General features: G+C 35.9%; 3 protein-coding genes across 4 annotated transcripts; 2 read left to right on the top strand and 1 right to left on the bottom strand.

The window, feature by feature from the left end:
- Nucleotides 1-478: 478 nt before the first annotated feature.
- LOC106438789 (phospholipase D gamma 1-like) lies at nucleotides 479-6,989 on the top strand. Of its 2 annotated transcripts, XM_022717590.2 has the most exons (10): nucleotides 489-3,217; nucleotides 3,652-3,771; nucleotides 3,855-4,049; nucleotides 4,133-4,384; nucleotides 5,038-5,106; nucleotides 5,195-5,342; nucleotides 5,422-5,570; nucleotides 5,656-5,847; nucleotides 5,991-6,188; nucleotides 6,353-6,989. In XM_022717590.2, exons 1-10 carry the CDS (start codon nucleotides 2,390-2,392, stop codon nucleotides 6,644-6,646), a joined length of 2,445 nt encoding a protein of 814 aa, XP_022573311.2. In that variant the 5' UTR covers nucleotides 489-2,389; the 3' UTR covers nucleotides 6,647-6,989. The 2 variants fall into 2 exon arrangements, with proteins under 2 accessions (XP_022573312.2, XP_022573311.2); XM_022717591.2 differs by lacking the exons at nucleotides 5,991-6,188; nucleotides 6,353-6,989 and having other exon boundaries at nucleotides 479-3,217; nucleotides 5,422-5,541; nucleotides 5,659-5,846.
- Nucleotides 6,990-13,952: 6,963 nt separating this feature from the next.
- LOC106387223 (F-box protein At4g00893-like) lies at nucleotides 13,953-16,071 on the top strand. The gene has a single exon (XM_048750970.1). It carries the CDS (start codon nucleotides 14,243-14,245, stop codon nucleotides 15,227-15,229), a length of 987 nt encoding a protein of 328 aa, XP_048606927.1. The 5' UTR covers nucleotides 13,953-14,242; the 3' UTR covers nucleotides 15,230-16,071.
- Nucleotides 16,072-16,289: 218 nt separating this feature from the next.
- On the bottom strand, nucleotides 16,290-18,169 carry LOC106388561 (heat stress transcription factor B-2b). Its single transcript, XM_013828663.3, has 2 exons — nucleotides 17,474-18,169; nucleotides 16,290-17,390 (listed from the first exon to the last, which is right to left on the bottom strand). The coding sequence occupies exons 1-2, from the start codon at nucleotides 17,756-17,758 to the stop codon at nucleotides 16,716-16,718; spliced, it is 960 nt and encodes a 319-aa protein (XP_013684117.2). The 5' UTR covers nucleotides 17,759-18,169; the 3' UTR covers nucleotides 16,290-16,715.
- Nucleotides 18,170-25,622: the final 7,453 nt, after the last annotated feature.

The following is a 25,622-nucleotide window of genomic DNA, read 5'->3' as shown; positions in this document are numbered from 1 at the left end:
TTTGTTTATGTCGGGTCCGAGCAAATTATTTGTTGTAACAATTATATAAACTGTTTTTATAGACTTTTAAAGTGCGAGAATATTTTTTTAACGAATGTTTTAACATTTTTATTTTAGTGTATTTGAATTTTTTGGTTATTAAACATAAAATCATATAATATATTATTTAATTCATTTTTTTGTTTTTCGTTTTGAAATCTCCGTAACTTATTTTATTAATTCTATGATATATTTTGATAAATTTTTATCTATAAAATTTATTTGATGTAAATTTATTGCAATTTATTTATGTACAATATTTAATTTAATATGCAAGTTTATTTAAATTTAAATGATGGTAAGTTTTATTTATGAAAATATAAATACAATAATCAGTCAATTTAATTTGTTTGATATTGATTGAAATTATTTTATATTATTTAAACCTGCAAAAAAGTTATATTTATTTTGATTTTTCATTAATTATTTGAAAGTGAGTTAAAATGTTTTATATTGTTTGGACACAAGATTAATTATTATGTTGTTTGGAAACATAGATAATAGTGTAATATTATTTCCACAATTACTTTATAATGAAAGGGTATATTTAATTTAAAATGCTACAAAAAAGGTTGGGTCTAAGAAAATATTTCATTTTTAATAAGAGTGATATATACTCATTTATGTAACTGTAACCAATTCCATATACGACTGGTCTTTCGTTTGAACCATAATCCTATGGCCATTACATAATCTGGCTCTAATACCATATTAGTGATGAGCCTAACTCATACCCAAAAGCTAGTTCATGAGTTGATGATTGTTCATACACGTATATATTGCCCAAAGACTGTTTGCCTAAGCGATGTGCGACATTTAATAAGCCTCATCAGAATACCACATCAATATAGACCACTACATAGGCATGAAACTGTTTTTGTTGGAAATCATATGTTGGGCTAAGTCATGGACTCTGATAAAAGTTAAATGGACTTCTAACCTAAAACCAATTGGTAGTAAATACACTGGTTCAAGTCCATTATATATTACTCAAGTATTTTACATATTTTCAATACGGATCTTCTCTCCAATGTCAATAACAGAAGATATCTCAGCTCCTACGGTATTAGTGATGAGACTGTTTACCTAAGCGATATGCGACATTTAATAAGCATCATCAGAATACCACATCAATATAGACCACTACATAGGCATGAAACTGTTTTTGTTGGAAATCATATGTTGGGCTAAGTCATGGACTCTCATAAAAGTTAAATGGACTTCTAACCTAAAACCAATTGGTAATAAATACATTGGTTCAAGTCCATTATATATTACTCAAGTATTTTACATATTTTCAATACGGATCTTCTCTCCAACGTCAATAACAGAAGATATCTCAGCTCCTACGGTATTAGTGATGAGACTGTTTGCCTAAGCGATGTGCGACATTTAATAAGCCTCATCAGAATACCACATCAATATAGACCACTACATAGGCATGAAACTGTTTTTGTTGGAAATCATATGTTGGGCTAAGTCATGGACTCTCATAAAAGTTAAATGAACTTCTAACCTAAAACCAATTGGTAATAAATACACTGATTCAAGTTCATTATATATTACTCAAGTATTTTACATATTTTCAATACGGATCTTCTCTCCAACGTCAATAACAGAAGATATCTCAGCTCCTACGGTATTAGTGATGAGCCTGTATAAGATTAGATTAATGTTATCCAATGATTACTTATATAAGAAATCTTAAAGCTAAGAGAGGTGTTGTTCAATATATACAACTTTTACTACAAGTGGACAATTAGAATTAGTGTTTAAGCTCCAAACGTTATACTATTCCTGTTATAATTAATAAAATAATATTCTGATGATAGTTTACCCCTATATAATATAAAGCCAACTATCAGATGACATCTTATAAAACAGTTTCTCATAGAAGAGACTGAATCTCTCGTGCGGGAGACCTCTTCTTCAGTGCTATATCTTTCCTATTCCTTCTCACTTTTTAATTTGTTTTGATATTTTTATTAAGAGAAACTTGCTTAGAACTTCCAAGTTACGTTTGTTATTATTATTTTCTTGACCTCCTCTCGATCGTTTTTCCTTCTGATAATTTGAATTCACTGTATCGTTCATACGATTTAAGTAATGTTTTACTGAGTCTGGACCACTGTTGAAGTCTTTCATTGGCTAAAGTTTGAAAGGTCAACAACGTACTGCTCACTGTTTTGATTGGTCTACTTATACCTCATAGATTTATTCTGAATCTGTATCTCAAAGGTCTCAGTGAACTTTTTCTTTGTTTTGTGGGTTTGACTCGAGTTTTGATCCTTTTCTTATTTATTTTTTTCCTCCGAATTTTTGGTGCATCATTCGGTTTATACCGAGACCAATGTCAATGGAAGGGTCAAGTAACGCTTCTTTGAGGGTAGTGTTGTTACATGGTAACTTAGACATTTGGGTGAAGGAAGCTAAAAATCTTCCTAACATGGATCGTTTCCGGAGGTACAAGAAGAACACTACAAGTGATCCTTACGTGACTGTCTCTATCGCAGATGCAAAGATTGGCACAACTTTTGTGATCGACAACGATGAGAATCCTGTGTGGATGCAGCATTTCTATGTACCGGTGGCTCACCATGCTACGGTGGTTAAGTTTGTGGTGAAAGACAATGACCGCTTTGGATCAAGGTCCATAGGAGATGTTAGAATCCCAACCGAGGAGTTGTGTTCAGAGAATAGGATCGAAGGGTTGTTTCCAATACTTGGGAAGCCATGTGAAGAGGGTGCTGTGTTGAGTTTGACTATTCAATACACTCCAGTGGAAAGGATGAGACTTTACCAAACGGGTGTTGGTTATGGTAATGAGTGTGAAGGAGTTCCCGGTACATACTTCCCCTTGAGGAAAGGCGGTAGAGTTACTTTGTATCAAGATGTTCATGTTGAAGACGGGACACTTCCGAGAGTGGATCTCGATGGTGGAATGCAGTATATACATGGAAAGTGCTGGGAGGATATGGCTGATGCGATTAGACAGGCAAAGAACTTGATTTATATCACAGGATGGTCAGTTTACCATCCGGTTAGGCTGGTTCGTCGCAATAATGATCCGACCAATAGTACATTAGGGGATTTGCTTAAAGAAAAATCTCAAGGTGTTAGAGTGTTGCTATTGGTGTGGGATGATCGAACTTCATGGAACTTTCTGGGGCACAGAACAGTAAGTGCCTAACTCTGTTTTCTGTTTCTCTCAGCATTCAATCTTTTCTTCATATGAGAACATGTCAAAACATCCTCGGGAATTACTGAATTCCAAATCCAACACGCATTTATAGCTATCAGAATTATGTTAATGGTATTAACAACATAACACTTATTAGTTCATGAATGTGATCCTTATAGTCCGTATAGTTTTTAATACATTACTTTTGTCCATGTGTAGTTATGTGGTGGTTTCTCGTTCCTGTAGTTGACAATCAATTTCCTGTTTCTTATAAACTAATATTACATTGACATTTGGATAGAGATAAAGGGTTATATAACAATAACGTGTTCTTCAGTTTACCAAACTAGTCGAAGCTCACTCGATGTCTGTATTAGATGAAGCAAAATCCTTTCTGTTGTTTTAACAAAACTGATGTTTGTGACATGCAGTGCGGATTAATGAAGACAAATGATGAGGAGACTCGCCATTTTTTCAAGAACTCGTCGGTGCAAGTTATTATTTGTCCTCGATCTTGTGGGAAAGGTCTTCACAGCTTTGTAAAAAAAACTGTAAGATGCTCAATGATTACTGCATCAATTCTTAAACTCCTGTATGTATAGTTTAATCATCTGAACTTTGTTGTGATGATCAGGAAGTTAAAACTTACTACACACATCATCAAAAAACTGTGATTGTAGATGCTGATGCAGCTCAGGGCCGAAGAAAGATCGTAGCATTTGTTGGAGGGCTAGACGTGTGCAAAGGACGTTTTGATACTCCTAAGCATCCTCTCTTTACGACATTAAAGACTCTCCATAAAGATGATTTCTATAACCAATGTTTTGGGGTACACCATTCAAGAAAATTCTTGTTTGGTTTCAGTTTCATTACTACTCTTGATACGTGTAAATAATCTTTTTTTCGTATTAGACTACTGATGATGCTGGGCCAAGACAACCGTGGCATGATCTGCACAGCAAGATTGATGGTCCTGCAGCGTATGACGTGCTTGCTAATTTTGAACAGCGCTGGCTAGAGGCTTCAGAGAAACGGCACAGGATTTCGATACACAGATCATCTTCTAAGGATGCCTTGCTTACGATTGACATAATTTCAAATATCATGGGACTATTAGAAGCTACTTCTGTTATTGATAATGATCCAGAGTCCTGGAATGTTCAGGTAATTGAGATTACATGATGGGACTATAGCCATATGTCGTGGTGACAAAATGATTAATCTCATTTCTTTTCCATGAACTAATTTTAGTAATAACTCAATAGATTAGTACTCTATAAATTAATAAATTTTACGAATTTCGAGTTAGACAACTGCAAATATAATACAATTTCCTAAGATATTTTTAAAAACTTTTTACAAATATATGGTCCAATTTAGCATAATTAATAAGTAACATATATAAAATTATATAAATATAAATAAAAGATTTTTTTGTTTCTTTTTTATTCACTGTTAAGTTCATATTTAATTTTATAAGCACTTCAAAACATTTTTTGATGTTATTTTGTCATATTACATCTATAATACATCTACATTTACGATATATATTACCAAATAATCAAATAATAACATAAATTTTAATCAATATATAAATAGTAAAATAAGTCCTTTTTATTCTTATATAAGGTATACTTCAAAATATATAAATCTATAACAAATTATAAAATAATAACTCTACATATTAATAAAATATAATATCCCCATATTATTACTTTATAGTATTTTTGCTATATATTTAGGGTTTTTTTGGGAAATTAGGAGGTGTCTTGGCTTTCGGTCCAAATTAATTTATAGTGTTTTTACTATATATTTAGGTTTTTCGTTCCATTGATTCAACCTCAGTTGAAGGGTTTCCAAAAGATTCAAAGGAAGCTAGTGCAAGAGTAAGCACAACTCCGAAAACTTGTCATCTTCAGTCACCACCAGTGTAGCTATTTGAGTATTTTCTAATGATTATTAAGATGTGAACAGAATCTTCAATGTGGGAAGAATTTACTCATAGACATGAGCATACACACGGCTTATGTTAAGGCGATAAGATCTGCTCAGCATTTCATTTACATTGAGAACCAATACTTTTTTGGATCATCCTTTAACTGGGATTCACATAAAAAACTTGGTAGACATTTTTTTAGCTTTGAAGACAATTCAGTCAACGCGTGCAATAATAGTATAACAAGGAGTTTCTTGAAATGCAGGTGCTAATAATCTAGTTCCTATGGAAATTGCGCTTAAGATTGCTAATAAAATTAGGGCAAGAGAAGATTTTGCTGCTTATATTGTCATTCCGATGTGGCCGGAAGGTAATCCAACGAATATAATTGTGCAGAGCATTTTACACTATCAGGTAAATACTTAGTTTGCTAAATATTACCTGACTTGCATAACAATCTCGCATCCTTTCCACTGGAATCTTTTTATCATCTATGCAGTATAAAACCATGCAAATGATGTATCGAACTATCTACGAGGCACTTGTGGAAGCTGGACTTGATGGTCAGTATGTGCCACAAGACTATTTGAACTTCTTCTGTCTTGGAACCCGAGAGGCTTCTGATGAAACAGTTAGCAAACATAGTTCTCGGAATCAACCTAAGAAAAATGCAAAGCCGAATGCCGCACAGGTATATATATTATATGTATGTTTTGATTTCTCTTGTTTATTTTTTGGCTAAAATTTGGTACAAAAATTGTTGATAGACTCATGTTGAAATCTTTATTTTAATTAATGACATTGTTTTCTCACTAAAACAACGAAATAATCAAGGCGCAACCATTGAAGAGTGGAAGATTCATGATATATGTTCATTCCAAAGGTATGATAGTGGACGATGAGTTTGTCTTAATTGGTTCTGCGAACATCAACCAGAGATCCTTGGAAGGATCTAGAGATACCGAAATTGCCATGGGAGGATATCAACCACACCATTCATGGGCTAAGAAAGGTTCTCGTCCTCGTGGTCAGGTAATCAAATTTTCAATCTGAGTTTGCACTCTAATAACTAAAAACCAGAAACCCACCAATATATTGTTACAGAATTCTTCCTTCGGCTTCACGGGCTTAGTAGCCACCACAGTCCGCAAAATACAAATCTTGCTTTCCAAGTCATAACCTCCCATTTCTTGCAGATCTTTGGATACAGAATGTCGTTGTGGGCAGAACATCTAGGGTTTCTAGAGGAAATTTTCGAAAAGCCAGAGAACATAGAATGCGTGAGACGAGTTAGGAGATTGAGTGAGCTTAACTGGAGACAGTATGCAGCAGAGGAAGTCACAGAGATGACAAGTCATCTTCTTAAGTATCCAGTTCATGTCGATTGGACAGGCAAAGTGACTTCTCTTCCTGGATGCGAGACATTCCCAGATCTAGGTGGCAGGATTATAGACTCAGGTTTTGTGATCAAAGAAAACCTCACCATCTGAAACTTACCTTATCAATGCCAATGTGAAACATTTCTTGCTATTTCGTGGCGATAATAAGAACTGATTCAAGGGTAAAACCTCTCTAACCCAGAGGAATCTGAATATATGTGCATCGCATTTTATGTTGTTCCTGGCTTTTGCTTGTATGCTTTTGTTTTTTTTTCCCGTCTGGTTTGTTGATTTCTCTTGTAGGATTGTGACTCCTTTTAAATTAAATAAGGTCTACGTCAGGTAGAATTGTCATGTAATCAAATCTAGAGTCAATTTTTGATTTGTGTATTTTTAAGTTTGTAATTGTAAGAATATGTAAGTTTAAGTTTTAATTGTGAAAATGGTTAAGAGATGAAGGTTTTTCAAGTTTTTGGTACATGAAAATTAGACTACCCTTTAACTTATATACTCTAATTATGATCAAAGTATAGATGTAAGAGCCCGCGTCCAAGTGGCCTGTCCATAACCTATGTCCAGACCCGCAAAAGTTACGGTCTAGCAGGTTTTCTGGTTGACATGCGGGTTAACACGAATCATGCATCTTCTAAGACATGCATTCCTTAAACCTGCAATACTTATGAACCAAAAAATTTCTACATTATATAACAATGTTATAGTCCTGCTCCTGCATACTGTAACAATTAAAAAAAAATTAAAGACCAATGTTTTGTGCTTTCTTCACAACATTAGCGTAAACGAGAGGATAATTCATGTTTTTGAGATTTCAAAACCTGTATTGACATATCTAACCTGCATCTTCTATAAAGTAAATAGCTAAGTAAATGATTAAGGGTATAAAGGTAAGATCAAATATGTCATGATCGAATAGGATGAACCAAAGCTGTCAAGATTATGCTTTTAATTACAGTATACAATATTATTGACTCAATGACTCAAAACTAAGAATCTTTTCAAAATTGTTGCTCCATGTAGACTAGCCAAAAGAAATAGCTCAGAGCATCTTAGACCAGCGTAGTAATGTGACTAGTCGGTTTATGATGAAATGAAAAACTTAAACGTTTTTTTCAGATAACTCAATCAGTTTGCTTCAGTGCTTGCTGACAATACCAGAGAAATTATGTTAATACGCAACATGAACTAACAGTAAGTACAAAAATTACCCAATGGGAAGTGCTGTAGTATGTTTTTCACTTTAAAAAATAGGCTGTAAGTTTTTTGGTTTTATTTTCTATGTTGTAGATTTATTTTCAAAGACAATTGAAAGCATTAACAAAAGCTATAGAAAAATTGAATCAAATCGATCAATAGTGAAAGCATGAGAGAAAATATGTTAGTCTGTATAAAATCAACAAAAGCTATAGAAAAATTGATTTCCAAAACTAACATATTTCCTTTTTATTTTATTTTATTTTTGCTGTAGATTCATTTTTCAAATCTAAAGCATGTTTGCTTTACAAATAGGGAGAATTTGGTGAATATTCATATTGGACCCTAATATTAAGTTTATAGTCATTCTACAGAAGAAAGTCTTTGATGGAACTAGTTACATCCAATATTACCAGGAATAACCCTGTAAACGCGTGTGCGTGAAGGGGAAGAGGAGCAAAGTTACAAACACACGTGCTCAATTGCTTTTAAACGAACATGTTCTATTATGTATAATAGAAACGAGACTATTCTATATTCAATTTAGTATGCCCACATTTTGGTAAAAACCATAGACCTCCAAGTTCGCTTTGTTTCCACGTTCTTATGTGAGGTTGAATAAGGTTCCAATTATATAAGTAGGACCAAAACAAAACTATAATATACAATATATGGTATAGTTTAGGTAAAGAAGTTAGATCCTCAATACATGCGTTCAGACAAGTTGCAGCCAGTGGCGAACCCAAGATTTTTTTTTTGAGGGGTCAAAATATAGTTAATGGGTCACGGGGAGGATTCGTACCCGAGTTTTGTGGGTTCAATGAATCCCTTTCCAACCAAGTACGCCGCTCTCGATTATTAAGCATGATTGACGTCTCAGACAATACTATATGGTGTATAATATAGTATCGTACAGTTTGACACAAATTCTACACTGATTGTAAAAGAAAAACATGATACAACTAGTGAACTTAAAGTGCTCAAAATTTCTGGATTCTCCTCTGCAGGAAACAGATATACATTTACCCAAGGGTAGGAAAACTTGTGACAAACTGTACTATACTCTACTATACAACAGTACTCCACATGTGCGCATTTGTGTGGCTCGCATATTAAGCATGGTTGCCCACTACAAGAAAACAGGCGGATACTGACGGACAAAATCGTCAGAAGTTCGTCGGAATAGAGACAATTTGACGAATTTCCGACGAAATTGGTCGTCGGTATCATTTCGTCGGAAAAAAAAAATCGGCGGAATTTCGTCAGAGTTTCCGACGACTTTCTGACGAATACCGATAAACCACATTCTGACGAACTTTCGACGACACTCCGATAACGTATTCCAAGAACATAATTCATCAGAAACACTACATTCCGGCGAAATAGGTCGTCAGAATATACTGACAAATCAGAGTCGTCGGAATATAGCGACAAGCAGGTTCGTCAGAATATTCCAACGACACAAATTCGTCAGTATATTATGACAACTTTTACTCGTCAGTATATTCCGACGACTATGATTCGTCAGTATATTTCGACGAACCAGTTTGTCGGTATATTCTGACGACGCAGATTCGTCAGAATATACCATTTTTAAATATGAATAAATTTTGAATTTATAAATATTTGTTTATATTAAAAATTAATAAATACACAAAATCTGAAATTTAAAACTAATAATATTATAGAATTTAAATTCATAGAAACTTAAATAGAAAAAAAAACATTCATCAAGTTTTAAAATTCATAAAAAACTAAGAACCCGAAGGCAACAAACAATCTATCTTTTCCAATATCTCGGCGTTGGTCTTCTTTTGGGATTCCAGCTGAGCAAGGATAGTGGCATTCTCAAAAAGAATAGTGGTGTTCTGCTCCTCCAATGCCACAATCCGTTCATCTTTGTTCTGTAGCTGCTCCAGAATCATGGGATCGGTATACAGAACTTGCGAAGAAGACGCCAGATACGAAGAAGCACGGCGGGCCAACCCAACTAAACGTCCTCCTTTCCTTTTAGAAACCACCTAGCCAAAGAATATATAAAAATATTTATTTAAATAAATATAAAGATAAAAAAAATAGAACTTACAAGTTGATCCTCCTTAGAAGACATAGAACAAGCGCTGAGGTTGTGCACATACATACCTTTCCCGCCACGATCGCTCTTCCGGTTCTTGGAGTTCTTACGAGACGTCGCTGCAGTGTCGTCTTTCTCCCAATGGACTATCAACTGCTCCCACACCGTCCCGTTGATGTATTGTGGCCTCTTGTTCTTCTGCCATACTGTCTTCCAAGCGTTGATCTACTTTGTATAAGAGTCCATGGCCTTTTCGTTGAATTTCTGACTGACTGTTTCCGTGAGACCGGACTCCCAAGTGAACTCTTGCTACAAAACACACATAATTTAATTAGTAGATATATAAAAAAAAATAATTGAAAAATGCTTTAAAAAAAATTGAAAAATGCTTTAAAAAAAACTGAAGAGTTACCGCAAACTGACGAAACCACAACTCCCGGTCCTCGCGAGGAAACACACTCCACTTCGAATATCCGGTATGGAGCATGGAATACATCATATTGTTGATGCTTCTGCTAATGCCATTGCTCGACTTGTCGAACCTTTAAAAAAAATGCATGTTAGAAAGTTAATTAATGGAAAAACACTACAAATAAAATAAAAATACTAACCAAGTTGTATGTCCCGGTCATGGGTTGGGATGGAGAACCGGGAGATGCTCTCGACCTGGTTGTTGAACCAATTGTTGAACTGACATGACCCCCGGATCCTCCTGAGCAGCTGGAGCGGGAGCGGGAGCGGGAGCGGGAACATATGCGGGAACCGAGTTTTATTCGTGAGAAGATCTCGATGGACGGGAACTGCTCGCCGAACTACCTTGGCCGCCACGGGGTGCAGAACGACGGGATGCGGAATGACGTGCTTCCTCAGACCTAAAAAATAAATGTTAATACATCAAAAGATTGTTAAATATATTAAAAATGATTTTCTATTTAGAATGTTTTAATTTATATATTTAAATCTAAAAATGATATATATATATATATATATATATATATATGTGTATGTATAAAAAAATTATAAATGTTTTAAAAAAACTATAAATATAGAAATGGTTGTTAAATATATTAAAAATTATTTTTACATCTAAAAATGATTTATATATATATATATATATGTATGTATAAAAAATTATAAATACTTTTAAAAATGTTTATAAATATAGAACAGGTTGTTAAATATATAAAAAAATATATATATACGTTTTTATCTATATAAAAAAATATAAAATCGTTTTTTCTATAAAAAGAATATTTATAAAACGTTTATAAATATAGAAAAGGTTGTTAAATATATATAAACTTTTAAAAAACGTTTTATTATATATAATATATTACTGGAAACCCCAAAAACAATTTTAAAAATACAAAAACGTTTTCAATCCAAAAAAATTAAAACAACAATCCAAACAACAATCCTAACTAATAGATCCTAAATTATCCATTCAATCTTAAAGTTTTCAATCAAACAACCTTAAATCCTAAGATCTAACTTCCTAAACCCTAAAAAATTGAAATACACAATGGTTTTATAGAATATTACATGATTTGTGGAGTGGGGAAGAGATCTGACGGTGGGAAGATGAATCGCCGGAGATGGGAGCTTGCAAATCGCCGGAGTCGCCGTCAAGGAGAGAGAAATCGGAGAGAGTTTAGAGAGAGAGGCGGAAATGACGAAGAAGGAAGTGAGAGACAGGTTTTATCTTTAATGATTCCGACGGACATGTATCCGTCGGAATTTCGTCGGAATCATTAAATATATATACCAATTGGCGGTTCGCGAAAATTTTCACGCGGTTTGTTTTTCGCGGGTAATTTGATATTCCGACGGATTTCCGACGGAATTAGTAATGTCGTCGGAATTTCGTCGGATATTAAATCCGTCAGAAATTCATCGGTATTTTCCGACGGATTACTGACGAGTTTTTCCTACGGAATTCCGACGATGTAGTGTTTAGGGGTTGAACACAAGTTTCTAAATGCAAAATCAAAATCTTTGATAATATATATAGTATTTGCATAAAGATTTAACTATAAAAATGTTTACATAACACGATTTTACACAAAAACATTTTTGTAGTATAAGATTAGATGAATATGATTGTATAAGTATATGAGTGTTATGATGAGATGTTATGAAAACCATGATATACATACATAAATATTTTAATGAGTTGTTATATTTGAACGGTTACGATCTAATACTATACTAAACACTTATTATGTGTTACTTTCATAGTTTCGGTATCCAAATTTATATATATTTTGATATGAAAATTTTTTAAAACATAAGTCCTCGGAAATACATCGGAATATACCGAGGACATTCCGACGAATTTAACAAGTTCGTCGGAATGTCCTCGGTATATTCCGAGGTATTTCCAAGGAACTTGTCCACTTAGAATGAAACCATATTTCGTCGCTATGTTGTCGGTATATAGTGACGGAATACCGACGGACTTGTTTAAAAAAAAAAAATAACTTATGTAGTTACAACAACTAATAAATACAAGTCAAATAATAAGAATTCCTAATCAGAATCATCAGAATCTTCATCAAACTCCACAACCTCAGCTTCGTCCTCTGAATGTACAACAGCATCAAGTCCAAACTCGGTAAAATTCTCAACGAGTTCAACATCGGCCAAATCTTCAACTGCACTCAAGTTGCTGGTAGAGTCTGATTGTAATGGTTCATTATCAGAAGTTCCATCCACTCGTCCTTTTGGGTTGATTTGCGTTATAGTGACCCATGGATCGTCTCTGTACGTCACCCGAGGGTTCGTCAGAAATTCGTCAGTATATACCGATGAACTTCCGACGACAGCGACAGTTATATTATTGATCGCAATGTCGTCGTAAAGTCGTCGGTATATACCGACGATTTTTTGACGAACGAAACGGTTATATATTTAATCGGAATATCGTCATAATTGCGTCGGTATATACCGACACACACTTTTTGGTCGGAGAGTCGTCGGTATATTCCGACGAATTTTCAACGAAGTAGTATTTTTTGTTTTCGTTGGAATGCTGTCGGAAAATCGTTAAATTTGTCCGACAACTTTTTTGTACGTCGGAACGTCCGTCGGAATATAGCGTGTTTTCTTGTAGTGAAATAGCCACCTTTCTTTAGTTAATATCATATGATATCATATAGTTGGTATTAAATGTTTCTAGTGAGATATAAAAATCGAGGCCCAGATCTCATGATAATTTTGAACTTTTATTAGTATCTTTTTCTTTTTTTCAATACAATGTACAGATAAATGCTAATTATATAATTTTTTTAAAATGAGGCCTTTGAAAGTGGGGGCTCTAGACCCAGGTTTCACCATGCTCTACTTAGGAACGTCCTTGCCGGTCGTCCAAAGCTAATGAGTTTTTTTGTTTGTTTTCACGTTTCTTCACTTTGGTCTGTGCAAGCTCTATCTTTCTAGAAGACTGGTTTGTTAATCTTTTGGAAGTTCAAAAAAGTTGCTTATTGACCTGTAATTATCACTTTTTTTTTTACCTTCACGGATGCGTACCCAAAATGATAAGTGCATAGTTATTTTTAAAAAAGTTTTCTGTGATAACCTAAAAAGTTTTTTTTAAGGTCACAATAATCAAAATATATTTTATTAAAGGCTAAATATATATTTATACCCTAATGCTAAAAAATATGATTTTTAAAAGTAGTTTCTATAAAAAAATTGGATTACAAAATAATTTTTTTTTTTATAAAATGAATATTATTCGAAAATTGTAAATAAAATTATTTTTTATTATTTCTTTAGATAATATGTATATTTAAATATCTATAAACAAAGTGTACAATGGTTTTGTACTTCTTTAATGAAACTTTTTTTTGACCAGTTTTCTTTTTGAGTATATTTTGGTGAAAAAATATATTTTAAAATTATTTAAGAGAATTGTCTTTATAAATCAATTATTTTAAACAGGCTACTTTATATATATGAGCCACAACAAAACCCTAGAAAATATTCAGCGATCACCCCACCACAGTCGACCACCGTTTCCTGTCAAACACCACCGCGATCTCCGGCCATGGCGTCACCTTCTACATCTACGTCTTCAACCACCATCACCCGTAAAAGGTTCGTCACTCTCAACGAGTTCTACAGACTATAATATTCAGATGTTGTGTATTTAACAAGTTTGACTGACTTTTTCATCTTTCTTGGGAAAATTGTTTTGAATGTATTTATTGATTTTTTGTTTACTTTCAACTTCTCTATGATATTAATACATTTTGAAACATATTTGATAAAGTCTCAAACAAACTTTGTAGACAAATTTGATGACGTCTCACACTTTTGCTTGATTAGAAGTTCATTTGTTGTTCTGTAGATTCAACACTAAGAGCGAAGTGGCATTGAAACCGAGTTTCTCTGACCTTCCATCAAGTCTTTTGGAAGTAATAATGTCTCGTCTTGTGTTAAAAGATAACATCATTGCATCAGCTTCTTGCAAATCATGGTGTGAAGCTGCACTATCCGTTCGGGTAGTGGAAAAGCATCCTTGGCTGCTGAGCTTCTCTAAACGTAGCAGTTTATTTGAGCTCCACGATCCGGTACAGTCGAAGTCGTACACTTTGAATCTGCCAGATCTAGCTGAGTCAACCGTGCGCTACTCATCACACAGCTGGTTACTTATGCACGCATCTACCACAAAGGACTTGTTTTTCTTCAACCCGTTTACTCGGGAGCTCATAAGCTTGCCTAAGTCTACGCTACCATTCCAGGCAATCGCATTCTCTTCTCCTCCTACATCTGATAATTGTGTTGTGGTAGCCTTAAACTTTAAGTTGCGGCAGCATTATGTCACCATCAGCACTTGCCATCCTGGAGCAACTGAGTGGATTACCGAGGCCTTCCCTGCCGCTTTACTATATTATATGAAGAGCAAGCTTGTCTATCTCAATGATCGATTCTATTGTTTTACCTTTGGTGGAGACTCCTTGTATTCCTTTCACCCGTCTTCCAGGACATGGGTTTGTCTTGCGGATGTATATCACTATCATCAACTGCAAGGTGGGTGGGAGAGGAGAGAAACTTTCTTGGCAGAGAAGCAAGGAGAGCTCTTTCTCGTGTTTACTTGTGGCAAGGAAAAACCAGTGGTGTTTAAACAAGGCTCTTTGCAATGGGAGAAGATGTCTAGTACTGAGCTTGATGGCTTCACAATCTTCTTCAGTTCTTATTACTCTCAGATTAGGACTAATCTTCCATGGATGAGGAAAAATCTCTGCTCCTTAAGGTTTGGTAACAACCGCATGCGTTGTCTCTCCTATTCTTTTGATAAAAGCAGGTACAATCCACATAAGGGAAGTCTGAGCTGGCTAAAACTTGTTTCTCGTCCAAAGTGCCTCTGGATCGATCCGCCCGATAATGTTTTAGACTATTTGGGTTGATTAGTTTTATTTCTTCAAATAGAAAAAGTAGTCATCCAATACTGCTTTGTTTCATCCAACATTGTTGTTGTTTTTTTTGTCTGCTTTTGTGAAAGTTTTTTTCTTCCTTACTTTTTTCTTTTACTTGATAAAGAGCTGGGCTAGCCATAGTAAGTTTGGCTCATTTTACATCCCTTGTTCACCCACACAAAGTTTAAAGAAACTTGTTAACATTATTATGAAGGTTTGGGGGTTCCAAAAACAAAAACAGTCTTCTGAAACAGAGAATTTATTTTGACATGGTGAGCATGTAAATCTTTAAGGTTAAATATAAGGCTGTGAAAGCTAAAACAAGCTTCATAAGGAATGAATTGGGCATAAGGAAAGAACAAAACCTATCATGAACACCAAACCAGCTCTACTTTGGTTACTGAAGGAAAAAGCAGATGAGACAAGAAGTGGTCATGCTCCTCCATACAACGTAGTTCAACTAATCACCCTTCAGAATTGATTATGTAGTTTTGGATCCAAGGAAGCAATGTGTCCCTACGTAAACAGCTGTGTAATATTCTAGGGTTTCTACTTTACAATATACATTATATAGAATTTTATTGTAACACCGAAATGGAAAATAATGAAAAGCTATGAAATATTAACTTCGGCTTCATTATCTTCAAGCGTTTACGCTTTCTCTGCTTTACTCCTTTTTTGGGAGGTTTGTGTGCACAGGTGAACCATCTCTTCTAGAGAGCGCAATTCTGAAAAGTACAAGCTGAAGGAAGATCGTTATTTAAGTTCTCTAGTATGTCCAAGGCAAACCATTGTGTATGACATATATTCAGGTCTCTAGTATTTTCACTTCAGGTAGTGCTTGGTGTGATGATCAACTTTAAGACTTACTATCTACATTTGGAAGTTCAGTTCTCTACCTATGATAAAATCTGAATATGCGTACATCATTTTGCAATGCATAGGTCCTTGATAAGACGGGAACGCCTCCTTATTCTTAAAGCGCCAGTACGAGCTTCCTATGACATTAGGTAAATACCAAATAGAACACCATGAGACTACAACAGAAACGAGCTTGAACTATATCTTCTAATCTAGAATAAAAATAAAATCCATCATCATCATCATATCATACAAGTAGACTACAAATAAAACACCATGAGCCTATAACATGAAAGAACTTTTAACTAAAAGAACATTGCCAATAAATCTAACAAAACCAGTGCTTTGTGCTGTTTCTTCTGCATACTATGAAGATCCAACCTCGAATCTCCATGTGTTATCTGATATCATGCCAAGTACCTCCATCAGGTGGAGCCAAACGAGCCTGAATATTTTCAGTTCCATCAAGAAGAAGATTCAAGAAGCAACATCAGGAACACCTAAGGATGGTAGTAGGATCTGTGTATTGGTACCCACTACACACCCCTAAACGTTCAGAGCCTTTCGCTCTTATGACCAAACATTGCTCCAAGTCATCGCAATGGCTTTGCCTTTCTCACTTTCCAAGTTCAAGCCATGGCCCATTGTGGTCAACGGAGTTATTCTCCTCCATTGGCTCTGACTTATCATCGGAGCCTTGTTCTTCTTCCTCTTGGTTATCATCCTCTTCCACAGCAGCAGCACCCAACTCATGGTCTCTTCTAGCTCGCTTCACCCCAATCGAAACCCCAAACAACCTCGGGGTCAAGAGCTTCAGACCAGTCCCTGTTTCTGTGGCTTCTTCACTCATCTCTTGTCTCTCCGGCATCAGATCCAACGTTTTCGCACAATCCGCTCCACCTGACGTGAAATTCGACATCAGCTTGTAGATATTGGAATACAAACCTTTAAGCTTTGTCAGCTCTTGACTCAACTGTACATTCTCCTTCCTCAACCGCTCGTTCTCCTCCATCAGCTCCGGCGCTGTGGTGGAGCTCGTCGTCCTCTGCAGAGCCACACCAACCGATCCTCCTCCTCCTCCTGTACCCGCAGGGGATGAGTTGGAAGAAATCACCTGCTCTTCTCCAGAGTTAGACGGTGAAACAACGTGAGCTAACACCGGAGCAGCGGCAGCGGCCATAGCGGGCTGAGAGATTTTCCGGCGTTGAATATCGCGAAGCAGAATCTTCTCACCTCTCCGGAAACAATCATTAGAGAACTCCCAACGATCCGGAACCACTTTTCGAAACCCCTAAACCGTATCAAACCGAGTCAGACTCAATTACTAAACCGGTATCGAGATTCATACAAAAAAAAAAAAGCGAAAAGACTCACATAAGTGTTGAGCTGACGGACGAAGCTGGAGAAGTTGTTGTGTTTGAAGTATTTGGGGAGGAGATCTCTCGCGAACTCAGCTGGTTTCCATACGATGAATGTTGAACCGTCCTCGTTCCACGAAATCAATTCGTCGTAAACCGGATCATCCACAAGCTGGTACGTTTTCGTTAGAAACGGCGTCGGTATTGACCTCTGCGATTCTCCTCCACCGCCGCCACTGCTTCCTCCACTATTACCGGCGCTACAACCGCCGCCAACCTCTCCTGTTTGTTCCCCCGGCATGAGTTTTAGATCCACAAAACCACAATAACCCGAACCCTTTTTAATTTGGTTGCTTGAAGAAGCTTGGAATCATGAGCAAATCCGAATTACAGATAAAGACAAATGATAATAACTCTTTTCGCTTTCAGAAACCATTAAACCAAATCCTAAGAAACACTCAGAAAATAACTCTATGTCTTAACGCAATCTTTTCAGTTTTCACCAACCAACAACGAGATTGCCCTAATCCAGAAGGAGTCCGTACGGATCTCAAACGTGAGAGAGAGAGAGAGAGTGTGTGTGTTCTAGAAGGTTCTCGCAAATACGGAACGATAAGAATGAGATAGAGAGGAGGAGAGACAACAAATCGGAAGTTCCAGAAGGAAACTAAAAATGAGAGAAAAGGGTATAATTGGAATAAAAAGTGAGGGGTCTACAAGAAGGAAAGAGTCTAGGAATGTGCGAGAAGAGAGTGTGTGGGTTCCCTCTCCTTTTCCAGAAGTTTCTTATTTCTTCACTTCCCTTTTATGTCCCTGTTCTCTTTCCATTTCACGAAAACGTTTAATTACTTTATTGATATAATAAGCTATAGCATCTCCGAATTAATAATGCAAGTGGAATCAGTCCTTGAATCCAATTAACAAGACCTCCATTTTCATCTGTCAAACGGGTTATCCCATTCCGTTCCGTCCCGTACCGCAACAGATTAGTCATCGAACCAGTCACAGCGGATTTGTTATGTGCATACCGCGGTCATCAAAATGCCGGTCCAAATTCGTTCCACATAATATATAGGTCTTTGCAGACCGTCCTGTGGGACGCCTCTTTATCAAACCGCCTACTACATCTTCTTTCATGAATGTTTGAGTAGACTAGTTGTGTAAGAGAATTGAAGAGAATTCATTAAGTTTCACTAAAGTTTTATCAAAATCAATGCCACAAAACTTCGTTTGTACTTGCGTTTTTTAGTTAAAAGCCTTTTTTTTATCAGCATAAGCTTTTGTTAAGTTTGAATCTGATTGAGTTGTTGTCTTTGTAATAATTTGGCTCAAGTGTTATATGTTTTCATCAAACCATCTTTTTATTATTATTATTTGGATTGCCAAAAAAAATTGTGAATCACTTTGCCAAATTATACAAGTGACGTGATATACGACTAATTTTTCTCCTAAACAACACCATTGTAACAATTTTTTTTTAATTTAAGAAAAACACCACTTCACAGTACTGAAAACAAATCAACAACTTAAACAAAGAAATATCACATTGTAATAAAACAATTCATAGTTGTGTATAATAAAAAGAGAAAACCAAATCAAAACACCACAAGAACTCGAATCTCATCGCTGGAGCTGGAGTCGTCATCGCCGGAGCTCGAATCATCATCACCGGAGCTCGAATCATCATCACCGGAACTCTTTATGTTTTCTGAGAGAAAAATCACAAAAATCGTTTTTTCTCACTTTTTTCTCGTTTTTCAGGTAAAATAAGAAATGAAAAAAAAATACGGATCCATGTAAACCCGCATGACCTGTTTCGGCCCATCCCGCAAAAAGCTCAGTCCCGCAAAGACCCGTCTCGCGAGGCCCAAAAATTTGCGGACCTAGAAAACTTTGTCCCAATACCGTTATGCGACAGTGCTTTGCGATTTAGATCTGCGGTCTAGATCCATAATTTCCATCTCTACCTCCATTTATAAGACCGCCATATACATAACATATATAATACACTTCCTAATGACCAGAATGCAAAGTATTATTCTTTTATGACTTGTTCTGTGTCCCAGAATCGAGTTAAGCTCAAAGGCAATCATTTATAGTACTTTTGGCTTTGAAAACTATATTTTCAAAGCCAGAAGTTTTAGCTGTAAACTTAACATGTAGTATAACTCCGGTCTTTCTTTGAACAAAAATTTCACCAAAATGCTTATACAGTTATTTTGTTTCACTTATTATTTATATATATTTAAGGATTTTTCGTCCTCATTACTACAAAAGGAGAAATGATGTTTTTCTTGAAAGTAAACAAGATAAGAAATAATGTTAGCACAATTCTCTGAAATATATTTTTTTAAGTTTTTTTTCGCAGAACATGAGCGAATTTCAGTCGAAAGACCGAGAACTAGAGTTGGTCTCTAAAAGCAAACAATCATGAACACTCTCCTATGTATTTATTAAAGGTCTGTAAGTGCTTTCAATATTGTAAACTACAATTACTCTCTATAAATATTTGAATGCTCTAACAGATTCAACATTTCAATTCTTATAGCGATTATCTTCTGCTCTGCTGGAAGGGTTTGCAATTGGATTTGATAGAAGTTAAAGAGTGTCTGAGAACGAAAGGAGGAAGAGAGTGGGGCTCAAGAGGAAGAAAAACACTTATTGTGATAGAGTGATGATGAAAGGGGCAAAGCTAATTGGGAAGTATAATAACAAACCGCAAGTTAACTTTCAATCTTAAAAAGTTAGGGGTTTACAAGATAATAAGAATTATAACCAAAAATTTCAATCTTCTAACTGAAATACTAAAACAAATATTCAAAACAAAAAAAACTAGACATTAAATTAGAGAATAATTTATTGAAAACTATATGCAGGGGTTCACCTAGTAATCATATTAAAGGTTGGAACATTTATGTAACCTAAATTCTAAATAATAGAATCATCTAAAGATATATAAAAATCTTGAAATTTTTTTCATTATATCTATGATATCTTTGGATCTTTTCTACTCAATCAAAGAGTTTGACCATCAAGTGGCTTTTTTATCTCACAACCATCAAATTATAATAACCAGGAAGAAAAACTACAAATATCACATTGAAGAAGGAGAAACATTCTAGAGTGTCCATCTCTGAATTTTTATTCGACCATCTTATAACTCCATCTCAATGCAGCAACAACAACAAAAGAAAAGTTATAAAACAATAACAGATTTCTAAGGACAAAATATAAGAAAATTGCGGACAAATATGTTCTCATAAGAAACTATTAGCATTTCGTCGAAAAGAGTTTTTCAAAACTGAAACTGATAAAAAGTTTATAGTCATTTGAATATGTCACAAGAAAAATTAAGTGATTTGGCTATCTTATCTATTAAAATAAATTTTTAAGCAATAATAGTTCTTAAAGTCTTGTCAATGAGTGTTTACAGGAAGAAAATGAAGAAAAAATGTTAAAAGTATTAATTTTGTTTCTAGTTTTTGTTTTGTAACAATGATATTTCTAAGATATTTTTTTCTGAATAGGGGCATAAATTTTGTTTATCGCTTATGTATAAAATTTTTGCTCGCACGGCTAAGAGCTACATATGTAAATGTAAGGTTTACTAAGAAATTAAAAAGAATGTTTACTAAGAAACTGCAAGATAATTTGATAAAGAACTTCGAAAAACATTTTTTGGTACAAACGTTAGAATTTATACCATTTTGGAAGGGGAAAAACGTCATTTAAATCCTGAACTAACAAAAATAAGTTAAAAAAATCTTCAACTTTTGGGTAAGCCAAAAACTTCTCAATCTTTCAAAAAATTTCCTAATAATCCTAAACTTATGTTGACTAGGCCTTTTTAAACACTCCGAAGTCAACCGTTAATTTTGCTTTAACTTCTGTTAAATAGTGGTGAAATGATGCGTTTGATTAAAAACATAAACTCATGTTTCTCTTCTTCTTCATCGACTCTACAAATCCCTAATTCCCAGAAATTGTGTTGTTTTGATGTTTAAGAACATGTGTTGTTCATGATGATTAAGAAGATGTGTTGTTATGGTGTTAAACAAAATAATAAAAGAGATGGCTGGAACAGTTTGAGTAGATGACAAAAAGAAAAGAAAAAAAAAAGAACAGTTTGAGTCAAAAGAGGAGATGGCAAAGAAACGTAACAAAGAAGACGTGTAACAAGAAATACGTGATCCATGATATGCTGTTAACAAAATGATATGACAAAGGAGATGAGATGGTCTGAACCATTACATAATAAAAGAAAGAAGAAGTTATTAAGCTTGAGATTGTTCATAATCCCATATACGTGAGAAATGCACTTCATGGCTTGTTTTTCTCTGTCGGAATAGCTTTTGCACATTGACAATCAAATTGTACTCTCTCTTGACCTCTTCAGCCATCTCTTTTTTCGTAAACTTCCTGTTGATCCTTAACCTCTCCGCAAACAGCCAAGCAATTGATGATACCTTTAGCATCTTTGAATAGCCTGATGTACAGTTATGCTCATTGATATACACTTGCACTTGCATCTTGTACCTCTTTGGTTCGTAAGAACAGTAAATCCTCCAAAGGCAACTCGGCTCAACATCAGAGCATCTCGCACCCATCTTCTTTGATGTAGACTTGTAGATTTAAATGTCGTAACGAGTCTTCAGAGAGTACCTTAACAATGCCAACTTGAAATCTGCTGCACAAGCAAATGTCTTCCCCAATTCCAAAAGTTCTTCACTGTCAACACTATTGGAAAACAACTCTCTTCGTTCTACCTATTCTTCGTCTTCGTCATCGTCAGAAGACAATGGATCCGGTATCTTCTCATCATCCCAAATATCATCACCACTCTCTCTCCATCACTTGCATTCTCTTCTTCTCTCGTGACATCTCCAAAATGTTGTGATAAATCATCACAATTCTATTCTTCCACACCTACTCCATTTTCTCCATTCTCTTCTACTTGATTTTCTTCAACATCATCCTCTTCGTTATCACCACCATCTCATTCTCCCTCATCTAGGTCGACATCATCATCCTGACGGCCTCTCTCAGTGTCGGGTCGAGGTTCGTTTCGTCTCTCACTGCGGCGATTTGCTCAAGCTCACAACCTTTTCTTGCATTGTGCCCCTCTTCGGTTGTTTCACTCGATGTAGCCTTCTTCTTACGACGTCTATGATCAAGATTCTTCGGCCTCTCCATCTGTTTTTTTCAAATAGTCAAGAATTAAGCTTCCTTCCTGTGTAATAAACTATGGATTTAGGTGAATGATTTTGAGAATTAGGGATTGTTATCGACGGAGAAGAAGGGAAGACCACGAGTTTCTTTTTTTCTTCTTAATGATAAAGTAAAACACATCGTATATTAATTAACGGAAGTTTATAAAAAGTTAACAGTTAACTTCAAAATGTTTAAAATGACCGAGTCAATATAACTTCATGATTATTTTAGGAATTTTTTTTAAAGTTTGAGAATATTTTGGTTTACTTAAAAATTGAGGCTTTTTTAGCTTATTTTGTAAAGTTTGGGATTTTATTGACGTTTTTCCCATTTTGGAAGATATATAGTTGTTGTTGAACAGCATATTACATATATAGAAATAAAGCGAATAAAAACAAAAACATTACACGTTAAATGAAGAGAACCTAAATAGACTTCAAGAAACAGATAATGTCGGATAGAATAGAAGCCGAGGTGGAGTCCCATCGATTTATATTTTTTTTTGAAGTTCAGAACTCAAGTTCCTTTATCTCATCTTTTCGCCAACTCTCAGAACCATACGTCCTGAGCCCTTCCAACCATCGCTTGTTTCTGCAAGTACAATTGTTTGAACAACGTATAAATCTGACACGCTTCTGAGTGGCGGCTTGTACAATATTGTCCATAGTTACCGTCTCGTCATCAAACTCTTTACAATGTGAAACATTAAGGATCGCAAGGTTTTGGAGGCCTGTAATTAGCAACAAAACTCCTGGTCTGCTGACATAAGCGCATTGCAAACTCAGCCTCTTGATGTTCTTGAAGTAACGCACGATTTCCTCAGCAGTCTCTTTTCCTAAACCACCCAAATATTTTAAGTTTGTGAGGTTACTACAGTTCTCTCCCACTACTTGAAACTCAAAAGTCTCTGTGAGAGGGACATCATGAGCGATAATCAATGTCTTCAGATTCTTCCATTTACTGAACGCAAACCCAAATGAATTCTTGGATAGGTAGCACCAGCGCGGCAAAACAAGTTTCTCTATGTTTGGCATGCTATCATGAAACAAAAGAAAATGAGACACACTACAAACACAAATCAGTTTTTTTTTTCAATTCAGTTTTAAGGATGGGATTTACCTGGCAGCAGCGAACATGAGAATTTCGTCATCTAAAGAGGAACAACAGCCAAAAACCAAATTCACCGGGACACTGCGGCTAAACTTGGTGATATTCCTGAGACTTCTGCTTGTTTCACTAATGTCAGAATTCTGGAAGTTTTCCGTATCAATCCTATTTTTTTTGGTCAAAGGATTAATTCATACTAAAGCATTCATACAATGTTTTGAAGACAAAGAGCTGCAAGAGCAGCTTTCGCAAGCCCATCGGCTACAGTGTTTACTGAACGTGAGATTACAACAAAAGAAAAGGTTGTGAAGAGAGAAATGAGGTGACTAATTTCATGGAGAAGTCCCGCTATCTCATTCAGAACCGTCCCTGATCGTCGGGCAGAGATGAGGACACTTGAGTCCGACATGATCTTGAGGCGTGATAGACCCTCATTAGAGGCCACCTGTAGTGCTTCTCGGAGGGCCAGAGCTTCAGCTGTTAGCGCAGATGCAACATGGCAGCGGGATGCCGCACCTTTAATCTCCAGCTTAGATTGCTTATCATGTATAAACCAACCAAAACCAGCACATTTAAAACCCGCATTCCATGCACCATCAACCCAACAAGTTGGGATCATAGAATCAATTTGGCTCATAGGATTCTGCCTAGGATTTTCTATCACAGCAGGTATCTTCTTTGCTCCTTCCCACTCTTTTGCATCCCTAATAGCTTTAGAAAGAGTCTCTTCAGCAGAGTAGATTTTGTTCTCAAAAATCCTTTTGTTCCTTGCTGTCCAAAGGTTCCAAATTATCCAGGGGGACAGCGGAGAACAGGTTAATCCCTAAGGGGGAAGATTAAGAACTTTCGGTACCAGAGAGAGCAGTTGTTGGAGGGAATTTGAAGGTAGCGCCTGGCTTGATGCAAGTTGAGTTGGAGCCAGTTCCCAAGTTCTTTGGGCAAAAGAGCAATGCAGGAGAACATGATCAATGGTTTCTAGTTCTCCACATACTTTACAAGATGGTTCTACTTCCATTCCTCTATGAATGAGAAGCTCTGCCACAGGGAGAGCATTATTCAGAGCTCGCTAGAGGAAGTGTTGGATCTTGCCTGGAGAGTCCAACTTCCAGACATGTTTTATCCAGTCGAAACCATGAGGGTTTTGAGTTGGGACTTAGATATTGTCCATCTTGTAGCCTGATTTGGTTGAGTAGATGCCGTTACTTTCTCCAAGCCAGACCTGCCTATCTGGTGGTTTCAAAGCACTGGGAATCAGCTGTCTTATAACATCCTCATAGTGAGGTAAATGGAGTCGGATTTGGGGCAAGTTCCAAGCGTTAGAGTCCGGGAGCAGGAGGTCTTTTACTTTAAGCTTTTGGTTTTCGAAAGTTGGTGGTCCTATCGGCGTCAGAGGCTGAGAGGGGGAGAGCCAAGCATTTGACCATACCTTGAAAGTTTCACCATCCCCCACCAAGAATCCCATACCTTTCTCAAGCAGCGCTTTCCCTGCCATTATCCCGGTCCATCCATGGGAAGATGCTTGCTTTGGTGAGCTCTCTAGGAATGAGCAGTCCCAAAAGTATCTCCTTTTCAACACCCGAGAAAGTAATGCATCTGGATTGTTCATGATTCTCCAACCCAGCTTGGCAAGAAGGGCATCATTAAAAGATTCCAAATTTTTAAACCCCAAACCTCCCATACATTTTGGCGTAGCCATTCTGTCCCACAAAACCCATGCCATCTTCTTCTTATCTGGAGCGCTATCCCACCAAAATCTGGTGAGAACCGATTGTATGCGCTTGCATAGGGACTTTGGGATTTTGAAACTCAACATGGAGTAGTTTGGGAAGGCAGAGAGGACAGTTTGT

Source organism: Brassica napus, chromosome C3, assembly GCF_020379485.1.
Source record: "Brassica napus cultivar Da-Ae chromosome C3, Da-Ae, whole genome shotgun sequence".
NCBI classification, from domain to species: Eukaryota; Viridiplantae; Streptophyta; class Magnoliopsida; order Brassicales; family Brassicaceae; genus Brassica; species Brassica napus.
Note: the sequence above shows the minus strand (reverse complement) of the source record. Positions and strands in the feature narration are given on the sequence as shown.